General features: G+C 44.5%; 1 protein-coding gene across 2 annotated transcripts in view; it reads right to left on the bottom strand.

Annotated features, from left to right (window-relative positions):
• DDHD1 (DDHD domain containing 1) overlaps positions 1–13,129 on the bottom strand; it is a 72,564-nt gene that overhangs the window by 20,182 nt on the left and 39,253 nt on the right. For both annotated transcript variants that reach the window (XM_075427177.1, XM_075427178.1), the window contains 2 exons: positions 4,031–4,137; positions 3,774–3,880 (listed from right to left, as the gene is read on the bottom strand). In XM_075427177.1, coding sequence (XP_075283292.1) covers positions 3,774–3,880; positions 4,031–4,137 — 214 coding nt within the window. The remainder of the gene's footprint in view (positions 1–3,773; positions 3,881–4,030; positions 4,138–13,129) is intronic.

Raw genomic sequence — 13,129 nt, 5'->3', positions numbered from 1 at the left:
ATAATATTTATCCTGTACTACATGCATTTTCTGCCAAGACATATATCAATAATTTACAGAATTACAATTAGCCTGCAAGTACAGTGAAGATCTGTAAAATAAGCACTTAACAAATATAATGAAGGTGACAATACTAAATTTACTATGCATCAATTAGTCTCTTTAATCTCTGTTACAGCCACTTATTAGTAAAGAAGTATGAAGTTACAATGACACAGATGTGAAGCAGTGTCACCCACTGAAGACACTAAAGCCCAAGATTACATTACCATAGATGGCACTAGCAAGGTCAGAATTAAAACATGAAATGATTGTTCATTTAGAAATAGGCATGCGTGCATCAAAATATCAATTTTCTTATTCCTTTTTATCTGTGTAATGTTTAAAAAGGGATTCTGTTTTACTCATCGTGGACTGCTGTATAGCTGAGGACCTGCACAGCACGATTCACTGACAGCCACACGCTAATGCCACAGCTGGATCTGTTGGCTGCAAACATCTTCCAGAGAGAACTCTGAGCCCAGACTCTCTGAGATGGTCATAGGGCTGTACTGAATTATTAATACCGGTCTCATGTCACATTACGCGTCAGAAGTCAGAGGCACCTTTTGGATATTCTCCTACCAGGCTGCAGAAGAAACAATATGTGAAATCAGAGAGGGGGTTACCCACCACGTAACGCGTAGCAGAGCAATCCAGCTGCCTCCAAAACAGCTCTCTGCTATCTCACCTGAAAGCTGGTAGGACAAGGCTTCATCCCCCTGAAAGACAGTGGCTACCCACTTGCAAATCCCTTAACGTGTTGTTTAAAGAGTGGTCAAAAGCTTTAAAGAAGCAGTTACATTGCTGCTAGATGTGGGGAAAATCCCTGGAAGCAGAAAGAAAATTCATAGCAAAGTATTGCTGAGTGTTGTCAGGTGAACTTCACTCTTCTCGAGGCTGAACTCCTCGATGTATTCCACAGGGGCACAGCAAAGCTTACTTAGCTCCTTTTGAGATACTTCTCGGATTTCTGGATGGCAAGCACCAAGAGTGCCCACGGTATGCAAAGAACCGGGGCAGCGTTCGGAAGTGCCGAGCGGGAATGCTAATTCTGCACAACGGGTGACCACAGGAATACCTGGAGTCAAGGCTGCTCTCTGAGCTGGAACGAGCTCTCGGAACAAAGTGCCACAAAGTGGCTCCACACCAAACACGGGAAGAAACCCAACTTTTTCCAGGAGAATGCTCAACTTGGTAATACTGTGTTTAAACTCTGCAAAGTTCGGTGACAGAAAATGAACTGGGATAAGTAACCACCAAAAACCCCACAAAATAAACCCCAAACAAGTCTCCTCTCTGTAGGTAAAGGCAAAATAAAAGGTGAAAAAATATGCTAAAAAAAAAAATCAAATGACTATGAGCTTTACACAGCTCCTAACCAAAAAAGCAGAATCAAGCAGTAACGTCCCTGACAGCTCACTGGCAGAACACGAATTCTGTAGCTGAACGACCAACCAGAAAACCCGCTTCCCAAACACTTTGGCCGAGACACCACAGACACATTTCAGAAACCTGTTCTTCGAGGTTTTAACATTTCATTCATAATAGCACTTTCCTTTCTGGACAAACAGTTGCAACTCAAATTGTACAACTTTGCTTTGAGAAAGTTGTAAGATTTATCAATGCAGTTTGACTATGACGAGGTAACGATCAACTTGTTGCAGCCTTTTGCAGAAAATTCACTTAATTCACAGTGATAAAAACAACTTAGTCTTTTGTAATCAGATCTAAGCACAGCCACAGCACACTCGTCGTCAATTCTTGTACTTGAGAGATGGGGATACACCTGCAAAACTACAGTTCTACTGAGCAATGAATTAAATTTTTCATTTAAATTTAAATTTTTCATTGCTGGCCGGCTTACCTGAACTTTACTCGCTAATCCATTTCCCGTATGATGCCCCCAGACATGCCAAGCCCCTAACGCAGCTTGAAAAAACCCTATTTTAAAGCTGCAAAGAAGTTTTCACCGCTTGCCACAGAAGTTCACGCTGGCCTCAGTTCCACGACAGACGGAGAAACCTGACACGCAGCGGAGAACCCAGAAGCCCTGAATGACGAACTCTGCACCACTGAGCAACAGGAGAGGTACAGCTTTCGGTACACCTAGTGCTGGAAGCTGAACAGGCTCATAGCGATCTCACCACGATTGCTTCTATCAGGAAAAGTAGTATTATTAGGTGGTTTCGGTTTTAAAGTTATGTTGCCAGTCCAAAGGAGTTAAATATATCTAATTTTAATGAAAGGTAGCATCAAATCCACAGGTAAGCTTTTAAAGTCTCTGCCCTCCCCAGCCTAACCATGCACAGAGCACCAAGGCTGCGAAAAGATTACTATTGCTCCATACATAATGTAGCCAATACTGAAAAAAAACCCCTAGAATTCCTATAGAAAGTAATCCTAAAACATCCCCACAGGGGTTTTCCAGTAAGCGTGACACAGAAAGGATGCTACTGGGGTGATGCACCGTACGTATTTTACAGGCTCCTTCACCACTCACTCAAGGCTTTTCCCCTCTCATTAACAGGGTCACTCTATAGCTACACATACGTGCCTACACAGATGCGGGACGGCAAGATGGGAGCTTCCAGTTCATCAACAGTCCCCTAACAAACAGGTGACTGCGGGCCGTCTTGCTTTTCCTGCAAGGCAAGTGTGCACAAAGACATTAAAACTGGCTTGGGTATGTTTACACAGCTCAACATGAGCCGGCAACGTGCGCCGGCAGCCCAGAAATCCAACCGTATCCTGGGCTGCATCGAGAAGCGTGGGCAGCAGGGCGAGGGAGGGGATTCTGCCCCTTTACTCCGCTCTCGTCAGACCCCACCTGGAGTCCCGGGTCCAGCTCTGGAGCCCCCAGCATAGGAAGGACAGGGATGTGTTGGAGTGGGGCCAGATGAGGCCACGGAGATGATCCGAGGGCTGGAGCACCTCTGCTACGAGGACAGGCTGAGGGAGCTGGGGCTGTTCAGCCTGGAGAAGAAAAGGCTGCGGGGTGACCTTAGAGCAGCTGCCAGTGCCTGGAGGGGCCGACAGGAAGGACGGAGAGGGGCTTTTCACAAGGGTGTGCAGTGACAGGACAAGGGGGAATGGCTCTAAACTAAAAGAGGGCAGATTTAGATGAGATATTAGGGAGAAATTCTTCCCCAGGAGGGCGGGGAAACCCTGGCCCAGGTTGCCCAGAGAAGCTGTGGCTGCCCCCTCCCTGGCAGGGTTCAAGGCCAGGTTGGATGGAGCTCTGAGCAACCTGGGCTGGTGGAAGATGTCCCTGCTCATGGCAGGGGGGTTGGAACCAGATAAGCTTTAAGGTCCCTTCCAACCCAAACCATTCTATGACTCTATGCTGCCGCCCCATCTGACACAAATCAAATGACAAATGTCCACAGCTTTTGCAAGAGGTAAGGAGAACGTCTGCTCTGTGGACTCCCCATTGCTCTGAATATGCAGATGCACGAAAACACCGTAAAAAACATTCCCTTTCCTAAGCTGCTGCTACAGACCCATTTTAGACAGCCACTTCTGCTCTATACAAATTAGACCGATTGTACTTTTTGCTGTTTCTCTACTCCTCTCTGTATTTTGATTACTATGGATGACCATCACACACTTGCAAAGTGTTAGTATTCTGAATGCTGGGTCTCTCCGAAGGAAACTCCTCTTGCATTCCTAAGTCCAGTTTGTTTCAGCCTCTCTGCCCTGCTCTAGTAAAACTCACATAAAACCAAACTTACTTCATCTCTGTAAAGAGGGCTTGTATAATACATGATATCCATCGCGCTGCTGTTCAGCATATCCCTTAAACCTCGTACTTTATCTGGAGTAATGGAGTCCACAGTGTCTGGAAAAAAAAAAAGACTCAAGTTACATGCAGGAGAATGATGAAATCCAAAGAAGCCATGCGCAGAGAACATGGCATGAAACTTCTGGGGACAATTTTGCAAACTGCAGCTACTGGAACAGCAAAAGAACCAGCAATTAATCAACGTACCTCCATCGAGGGTAAGTTTTGATCTCCATTCAACCGGGAGAAATTCAACATGCGTTGCAAGATTGGAAAAATACTTTTCTTCTATTTTTCTTGCAGTATCTCGCATCCTATAAAAAAGAAAACAGAACATGTTCTTGTAAAGACTGCTATTAGTGCTCTTATCAAATAAAGCGAATGTGTCCAGGAACACCACATTTCTCACATTTCTCCTGTTCAAGTACGGCAATGCATGCTTCCTAACACAGGTAGTTACCTCACTTCATGCTTTTGTTATAAAGTACTTAAATTCTCATATAATGAAAAATTTTGCACATTACATGTTAAAAAAACAGAGATTAAAAAACTTCAGATGTATTACACTACACGCTTAACATAAAGCACCTAAATTTAATGGAAATATTTCTGTTAACTCTGGTGGGTTTGGGTTAGAATGTGATCTGAAAATTACGAATTTTACCACTGCCTTGAAATCATGAGTCCCCTGAAACCAACCAGTTAGCCCAGTATGTAAGGAAGACGATTCAGTGCTTTTAAAACACAGAGAAAACCATTAAAAATGGTGCTTGAAAAGTCAGAATTTTATTTTAATTTTGCATATCAAATTGGAAGCTTGCGAGCTCTCCGAGTGAGAAGCAGGACCATTCATTAGCATTTCAACTTGCAGTTGCAGATGGACAGGCTACCTGCCTTTTGGAAAGACTTCTCATTTTTAAAGCATATCTGAACACATTGATGCACCTCTCCCAAGGGATGCAAGCAACTTAAAATACCTAAAAGCCAAAGTATATCTGACCCTCTCTGTTGTTTGGGGGAGAAGGGGAATAACAGTATGTTACATTCTTTTAAAAATGCTACTTTACTTCTGTTGTCTGAAAGACCCACCAGTAAAAGAGGAAAACCAGCGTGAAATCATACAAGATAGTAAAATATCCATGAGTTCTATTAAAAACATTCAGCAACCAAACCCAGGAAGCATTATATTTTCTTTTCTTTCCTTTATACACATCTTGGCTCTCAAAGGCATTAGCATTTCTGAAGATGAGCATGACAAACTAAATGTGACCACGGGGCAGCAGTGCTGGGGTTCCAGCAGCTGGTTCCCAGTTCCAAGCATCAGAGGGTTTTTTTTATCTCTGAGGCAAAGCCCAGAGTTTCAACGTGGTTTTTTTTTTCCCTATTTTCAAAGCAAACCCCTTTTAACGATTGCAACAACCACAGACACAATGACATAAATCTCCCATCTGGATTTCTACCAGTCCAAGTGTGGTTTAGTAAGTTTAACCCCCTAGCTAAGACACTTTCCGTGAATATATTAATGCTCCTACATTCTCCTTTGATAGAAATGAGACAGTTTAGCCTAAATCACTACCAACATCTGAGAAAGTAATTGCTTAAGCTGTACCATTCGATGAGCAAAACACTGTCTGCACCGATGGAGAGCCCCTATAGGCAAGTTAATCACAAGTTGACCATGAGCCAGCAGTGTGCCCTGGCTGCCAAGAAGGCCAATGGGATCCTGGGGTGCATCAAGAGGAGTGTGGGCAGCAGGGCGAGGGAGGTTCTCCTTCCCCTCTACTCTGCCCTGGTGAGGCCCCATCTGCAGTGCTGTGTCCAGTGCTGGGCTCCCCAGTTCAAGAAAGATGAGGAGCTACTGGAGAGAGTCCAGCGGAGGGCTACGAGGATGAGGAGGGGACTGGAGCATCTTTCCCACGAGGAAAGGCTGAGGGAGCTGGGCTTGTTCAGCCTGGAGAAGAGAAGGCTGAGAGGGGACCTTAGAAATGCCTGTAAATATCTCAAGGGTGGGTGTCAGGAGGATGGGGCCAGACTCTTTTCAGTGGTGCCCAGCGACAGGACAAGGGGCAACGGGCACAAACTGAAGCAGAGGAAGTTCCATCTGAACATGAGGAAGAACTTCTTCCCTGTGAGGGTGACGGAGCCCTGGCCCAGGCTGCCCAGGGAGGCTGTGGAGTCTCCTTCTCTGGAGATATTCCAGACCCGCCTGGACGTGGTGCTGTGCAGCCTGCTCTGGGTGACCCTGCTTGGGCAGGGGGTTGGACTGGGTGACCCAGAGAGGTCCCTGCCAACCCCGAACATTCTGCAATTCTGTAATTCTGCCTTGAGTTTCAGCCCCCTTTAAGACCCAGGCAGCAGGACACAGCAGGGAGCTACAAGATGAAGACAGGAGCTGCCCAAATCTCCTCCATGACGTTGCCACCGGAGGTGACAATACAGATAAAAAGGAAAAAGCATTGGCAGAATTTGTTCTTCATCTCCCGGTGTAGCTGTCGCCCCGTCCAGAGGCAGCTCGCTGGCGAGTTTTAGGCTGTGCGGGAGAGCTGGAGGCAGCTGAAACACAGACAGAGATGAATTTCTGCAGCTCCTCAGGGCTGCAGAGGTATGCCATGGTGGCTTTGGGCAAAACGCCTTCTGCGTTTTTACTTCAGCCTTATCAGCTGCACAACAAGAGAGAAACACACTTCGCTGAGGAAGGGGTATGAAAGCGAATGCCTTGCAAAAACATTTTCTACAAAGGTCGCACAGAATCACAGAATGGGTTGGGTTGGGAGGGACCTTTAAAGCCCATCTAATCCAACCCCCCTGCAGTGAGCAGGGCCATCTTCACCTGGGTCAGGGTGCTCAGAGCCCTGTCCAACCTGGCCTGGAATGTTTCCAGGGATGGGGCATCGACCACCTCTCTGGGCAACCTGTGTCAGGGTTTCACCAACCTCATGGTTAAAAATTCCTTCCTTATATCCAGTCTGAATCTACTCTCTTTTAGTTAAAAACCATCACCCCCTGTCCTGTCACAACAGGCCCTGCTACAAGATAATTCATTCTTTATCATGTTTTTCGCAGAAAAAGGAAAAGCCCATTATGCTGCTAAAAAAGCCCATCAACAATCTACCAAATTTTTGAAGCACGCTGTCAAAACACTTCTCCATAAGTGACACCTACTTTCTGGGGAAGGGAAAGGGGGATAGGAAGAAAGAAAGGGGGAAAGGAAGAAAGAAAGGGGGAAAGGAAGAAAGAAAGGGGGAAAGGGGAGCATCCTTTCCACGCTTTCTTCCAAAGTGGTTCCTGACGGCCTGACCCAACAGCCAAGAAATGCAACGAATCAGCATCTCTGTTTTTAAAGCCTGGTTTGGTTGCACTCCTAATCTCCAGCCCAAGGAGATGGCAAAGGTTTAAGTAAAGCAGAATGTCCTTCCCATGACGGAGGGGGAAATCAGCAAGAGGATCGGCTTAAATCGGGCTTGATTCAAGGCCCGGACTGACCTAGCCTTGCAAAGCAGGAAACAGCCCTCCCACCAGCACCCCACACAGCACCCTCTCAGGACACAACTGCCTGAGAGCCCGGCTTTAGCCGCACAGAATCTCTAGATTATCAAGAGGATAAAAATTCAGTAAATACATTAACATTCCTGGAGGCCCTGAGTAACCAAAACAAAAGAGAAAAACACACCTGTCTGAACAAAATCAGATGATAACCAGCACAAGGAAACGTAGGAACCTAAAATCTAAATGAATCTTCTTGGGAAACGCTAACAATTCTTTGGTATTGCCAAGTCAGCTTAATTTTCCCTGCATGAAGGAGGATGGTGGCCAGCTAAGATGGATTCAGAACCAGTAAGTTTAGCAGGAAACCAGCCAAGCAGCAACCTAAACCTGCTAGGTTTAAAAGCAGTAAAAGCACAGAAACATCATATGAATAAAGCACGGATCCCTACACAGCAACAATTACTTTAAGTGAAAGAACCAGTAAATAGCCTGGTCCTAATAGTGCAGGAAAAAAACATCCACACTACTCACGCATCAGTAACAGCTGTAAATATTATGAAAAATAGCTACTAGAGCTATTGACATCTCCTCCTTCAACCACGACAGCTACTGGGTTTCGTCCTCTTCGAAAGGGTCCGGGTCTTTACTAAGGCCACTCATGGGCAAACTGACACAGAGGGTTTTTTAACTAAAAGTCTCCTTTTTAAAGGTAGTTCACAAAAACCGCTGCAGCCCAGCAATTCCTCCAGAGCTTTCGGGACAAGCTTTGAGTCTCCCCTCCTAAACGTCGCACCTTATCCAAAATTGTGTGAAATGCAAAATGTAATTTTATTCGGATCTGGAGGGTTCCCCCCACGTCAGCTGAGGTTGTCCAGACACGGTCCAGCCTCTGGCAGAATGGTCCCAAACGTCTGCTGGAAGGGATTACGGACCAACATTGAAAAGCACTCGAGTATGTTAGGAAGCCAAAACCCGACCCTGCGTGCATCTTCCTGATGCCTTGCAAAACACATTCTGGTAGAAGTGCACAGAAGCTCTGTTTCAACAAGTTTTTGTTGACCACCACCTCACCAATGTCAAACCAAGTATGGAGCACCTGCATTGCCCAGGATTCAAGCGTGCTCCTCCACTACGACACACTGCGTTGCGCGCTAACCTGACGAATCACAGAATCATTAAGGTTGGAAAAGACCCCAAAGATTGTCAAGTCCAACTGTCAACCCAACACCACCGTGCCTGCTAAATCATATCCTGAATTGCAATACCTACATGTTCTTTGAATCCCTCCAGGCATGGGGACTCCTCCACTTCCCTGGGCAGCCTGGTCCACAACTTGAGGCCATTCAAGAGAAAGCAGACTGCCCAAAAAGCAGGGAGTAACTCCAGCCCTCTTGGTTACAGGAGAGATAATTAATACTACAAACTACTGACTGAAGTTTTGCAGATTATAAACTACAAGGTTACGAAAACATTTTTTTTCTTTTTTTTTTTTCTGCTTTCCACTAAACTTTGAGGCAATGCAGTTCACTGCTACCAGCCAAACACTGTCAGAGGTGCAATTATTCTCTCCTTCATTATTTTACAGCAGCAATGTCACACTGATCTCCCGAGCACAAGAATCATGTAGGCATTAAAGCACACCAGCAGAATAATTCCCAGTGCAACAGAGCTCATTTACAGCGAAGGGCACTACACAGCTCTCCCACTGATTTGATCAATAGTTTGATGTTATAAATTCTAAAGAAAATTGTGGTGCAATTGCCAAGCCACGCGGCTACGCTCACATGAAAAACCCCAGCATACATACTTGCTGTACACATGCTTATCTGTTCTGCTATAAAGTGGTTTTTTTTTTCCTTCTTTTGACTTTTTTAAAATAAATATTTTGAGCTGGCAAGTTCCTCTACTCACTTGCTAAATTAACACCGACTGAAGTAATAAATCCTCATTTAAACAGGCAGAGAATTCTTCTCCTTTCCAATACAAATGGATGTTGAAATATTGACCCCAGAGCAACAATTACTTAAATCTATACACTGAAACACATGGTAACAACTAAAATTTATGATTTTTCTAAGAAAACAAATCACTCAGGTGCAGATGCAACGCATACCTTAGAGAAAGCATTTTGACATACTGCTATTTTCCATGCTAGAAGTAATGGCCTGAAAATAGATACTTTGAGACTCACCATAAATAAATAAAATGTGCTTGGCTGCCTTTCTCTGATTAAAATAATAAACCCATACTTTCACTGGTATACATCCTTGCTTAAGCAAGTATATTCCAAAAATATATTAATGTATTTATGATTATTGCTGTGTTATGCTGCTAATTTTACTCTTGTGGAGCATTCACAAATACTGCATTAAAAACTGGAGAGCTACAAACAAGTTAGCTTCAGCTAGTTCACCAGTTTTATAAAATGACCTTGATAGCTGGTAACAGAGCAAAAAGCCTGAAGGCTTGAAGATGTTACTCATTTTATTCCCAAGTTATCTTTGCAGACTCTCTTCAGTCAGATGATCCATGGCCAAGAAAAAGGGAATGGTTTTTAATTTACAAAACATGCTGCCAGTCAACTTCTTACTCTGAACTCTTGATTTCAGAGACAGGGCAATGGGATATCCCATAAAACCCGCTAAACTCTCACTACTCCCTGCAAAACCGTGTGGATCCATTCCCGGGTTCTGGTCCCACACCCGGTAAATCATGCTCTAAAGCACTCCCCAACTGCTTCCACCACCCCAGAGTGCCTTCAGATGGAGGGCAGCACTCGCTGCCTCTTTGAGGAAATAATACCACGAGTTACTGAGGAAACTCAGGGTGGCGTGAGCTAAATTTGGTAAATCGAAGTGAGAGTAGCGGGCATGAGTAGTAAAAATTGAGATCTGCTCATGCCAGAGGAAACGAAAGGGAGGGTGGTTTCAAAAGCTGAGCTGCACCGCAGAAATGCAAACAAGTCTTACTCCAGGCAGGTTTCAAAGAGCAACTGCAAGACACAAGGCATCTTCTGCCACTGTTCTTCAGGGATTCATCAGCTCTCAGACCAGACACTTGAAGACTGCTGCTCTAGGACATATGCAGACTCATTTTCACTTTGGAAGCAAGATGGAAATTCCAGCGTGCAACCCAAGTAAGCGTGACCATGACTCACACTTTGTCCTTTTCAAGAAGAACCGGACTCCACAGGATCAGAGGAACTTAAGCTCCTTGGTTAGCTGATTAGGGGATCCCCGAGACAAGGCTGAGGAGATCCAAGTGCTCCAAGCGTGAACATCTCCTTCCCCAGCCCCGCTTTCCAAACAGAAGCAAGCTTGCCCTTCGGGGAGATGCTGGCTTTGGTGTAAAGCAGATTAGGCATTCCCTGTTCCCGTTGTTATCCCCTGCCTCGTTGCCACTCACTCCCATCTTCCAGATGGGGTTCCAGTTTTCCGGACCAACTGCAGCGATCCAGCTTACAACAGGACCATGAGGTCGTGCTGGTGTGGGCAGGGAAAGGGCAGCACGAGGCAGAGATGAGGGCTGGGGGAGGACGGGAACAAGAACAGATCTAAAGAGACATCGAAGTCCTAAACAGGCTCTTACAGCTTTCATCTACTATGCTGTCATGTGTTAGATAATTAATAAATGTACAGAAAACAAGTTCTTACGAGAGTATTTAATGCCCTAACTATTACCCTTCACCTCTTGGGCTGAACTTCTATTTAACTTGCAAGACAAGTTGAAACCTGTAAGACAGTTTTTACCATTTGGATACTTCATTTCCAAAGACAATTCAATTATTACCAGCACTGAAGAATGGAAAACAAGCATTTAATATGTATTTAATTCAACATAAGCATTTAAATAAAAAAACAAGCAAAATTAGCAAATATCTGAAAAGCTAAATGTTATAGGAAAGATTCTACAGGAAATTTGATTTCGGATTCCAGCAGCGCATATTTACTGCACTGAACGGCCTCCGAGAGGCTCTGCACCCTGTAAGGGCTTGCACACCACTGGAAATTTACCAAAATAGCTATTCTGAAGCCATTATTGTAATGATAATCCACAATTAAAATGCTTTCTAATGGGACGTGCCATAAAATTGTAATTGGTGATTATGGAACGCCAAGATGATGCTGCTTGTGCAGACAGCCATTTTTGGGCTACGAGCAGCAGCACAGGCAAATACAATTTTTGAATCCAACTGGGGGATTCAGACAGAGGCAGACAGATAACAGCTTTGGGGTAAGAGCAGCCAAGAAGCGTCACGACTTTACAGCCATTACGGAAATACACAGAACAGTTATTTCATTCAATTTTCAAGCACAGGAGCCGATGAAATTTAGAGCCTAAAGGTCTGACATTTACCTAAGTCAGGTAAAACAACAGGAGTTTTTTAAAGGAGGTTGGAAACACGGAGAGCAACATTCCTAAATTCTATTTAATATGTATAAGGACACCTGCCCGCCCCCTCCAATCTAGAAGTACAAGTTCAACAAAATTGGAGATTAGGTTTCAGTAAGAAAATATTCCAAATAACAATATGAAAGCGTGTACAGTAAAATAAAAGGATAACCCAACATGATTTTTTTTTAAAGTTAACCTGTTTCCTTATCAGAAACCTAGTAATGCCAGAATACTGCACCTGATGGCAAATAAAACACCCCTCCAGTTACGTGCATTATGCCATAATACCTTAGTTTATCTTACACAGAAATAGAGAATATACTATGTTATTCCTTAAATAATCATCCCTCTGCCACCAAAGCGGCTCACAGCATGTTACTCTGTTCACGTTAGGTCAGCTGAATTGCTGTCCCAACCTGGAGGAGGTACTGGCTCTTCCCAGGCAAGTTCTGCAGTTAATATCAGCGCTGACGGGAGCAGCTTGTTGTACCAGCTGCCGTGCTACATTTAGATAATAAATGTGTTTAACTACGCTGTGAAGAAACAAAATCACGTCACATCTACCAAAGACCTGTTCATTCAAGCATCCATAAAATGCATCTTTTCCATTTACCTCCTTACAGGACACCCTGCAACCATAGCGTCTAACTGCATTAATGATTAGATTGAACTCCCTTCCTTGATGAAATTACCACATATAATTTTAAATTACCCTGGAAGCAGAGTTCTGTTTTCACCTCTGTAACCAACAGGATCTGCCTAATGATGCAGATGCATCACATGAGCTGCACCAATTTCTTCTTGAAACCTGAGGACAGAGCATATGGAACGAGCTCTGGCAGGGTCTCTCACCAGCCTGGGTTACACAGTATTCCATGTCTAGGTTATAAACTGTATTTGTGCACTTTTTTTTTTTTCTTTTAGGACCACTTGTACAAGTGAGGCTTTGGTTTTGTGCTATGAACTGGAGTGCTGCTCTCACACAGGTTGAAATACATACAAAAGTTTTATCCCGGGGTCAATTGAACCCCCCAAGAAGCAACAATAAATGTACCTGGCAAAGACAAAATGCACAAGACTGTTTTTTGTTGATGGCAGAAAGTGAAGGCACCTGAGCAAGTATTTCCTTCTGGAGATCCCAGAGCCCCTCCAAGAACCACAGCAAAAAAATGCAAGGTGTCATGGAGTTTGCCTCGTCCCTGCTCTCTCCCCGTCCATGTCCAGAGCCCACAGAGAGGACTGGTGGCACTCTTCAGAGGAACTTGTCCTGCCAGATGTTCTGGGATCTAAACAAAAAAATCGACTTTCTAGTTCTACGGGACACCCACGCCACCTATCCCAAGGTTTCCACACCAGCACACGTATCTCACAAGCAGTGTCCAAGTCCTTCAAAGCTGCACGCAGCCCAAGGCACTAAGGAGCTCC

The sequence above is a fragment of the Opisthocomus hoazin genome, chromosome 7 (assembly GCF_030867145.1).
Source record: "Opisthocomus hoazin isolate bOpiHoa1 chromosome 7, bOpiHoa1.hap1, whole genome shotgun sequence".
NCBI lineage: Eukaryota > Metazoa > Chordata > Aves > Opisthocomiformes > Opisthocomidae > Opisthocomus > Opisthocomus hoazin.
The sequence above is the reverse complement of the archived record's forward strand: the minus strand, read 5'-3'. Positions and strand labels throughout refer to the sequence as shown.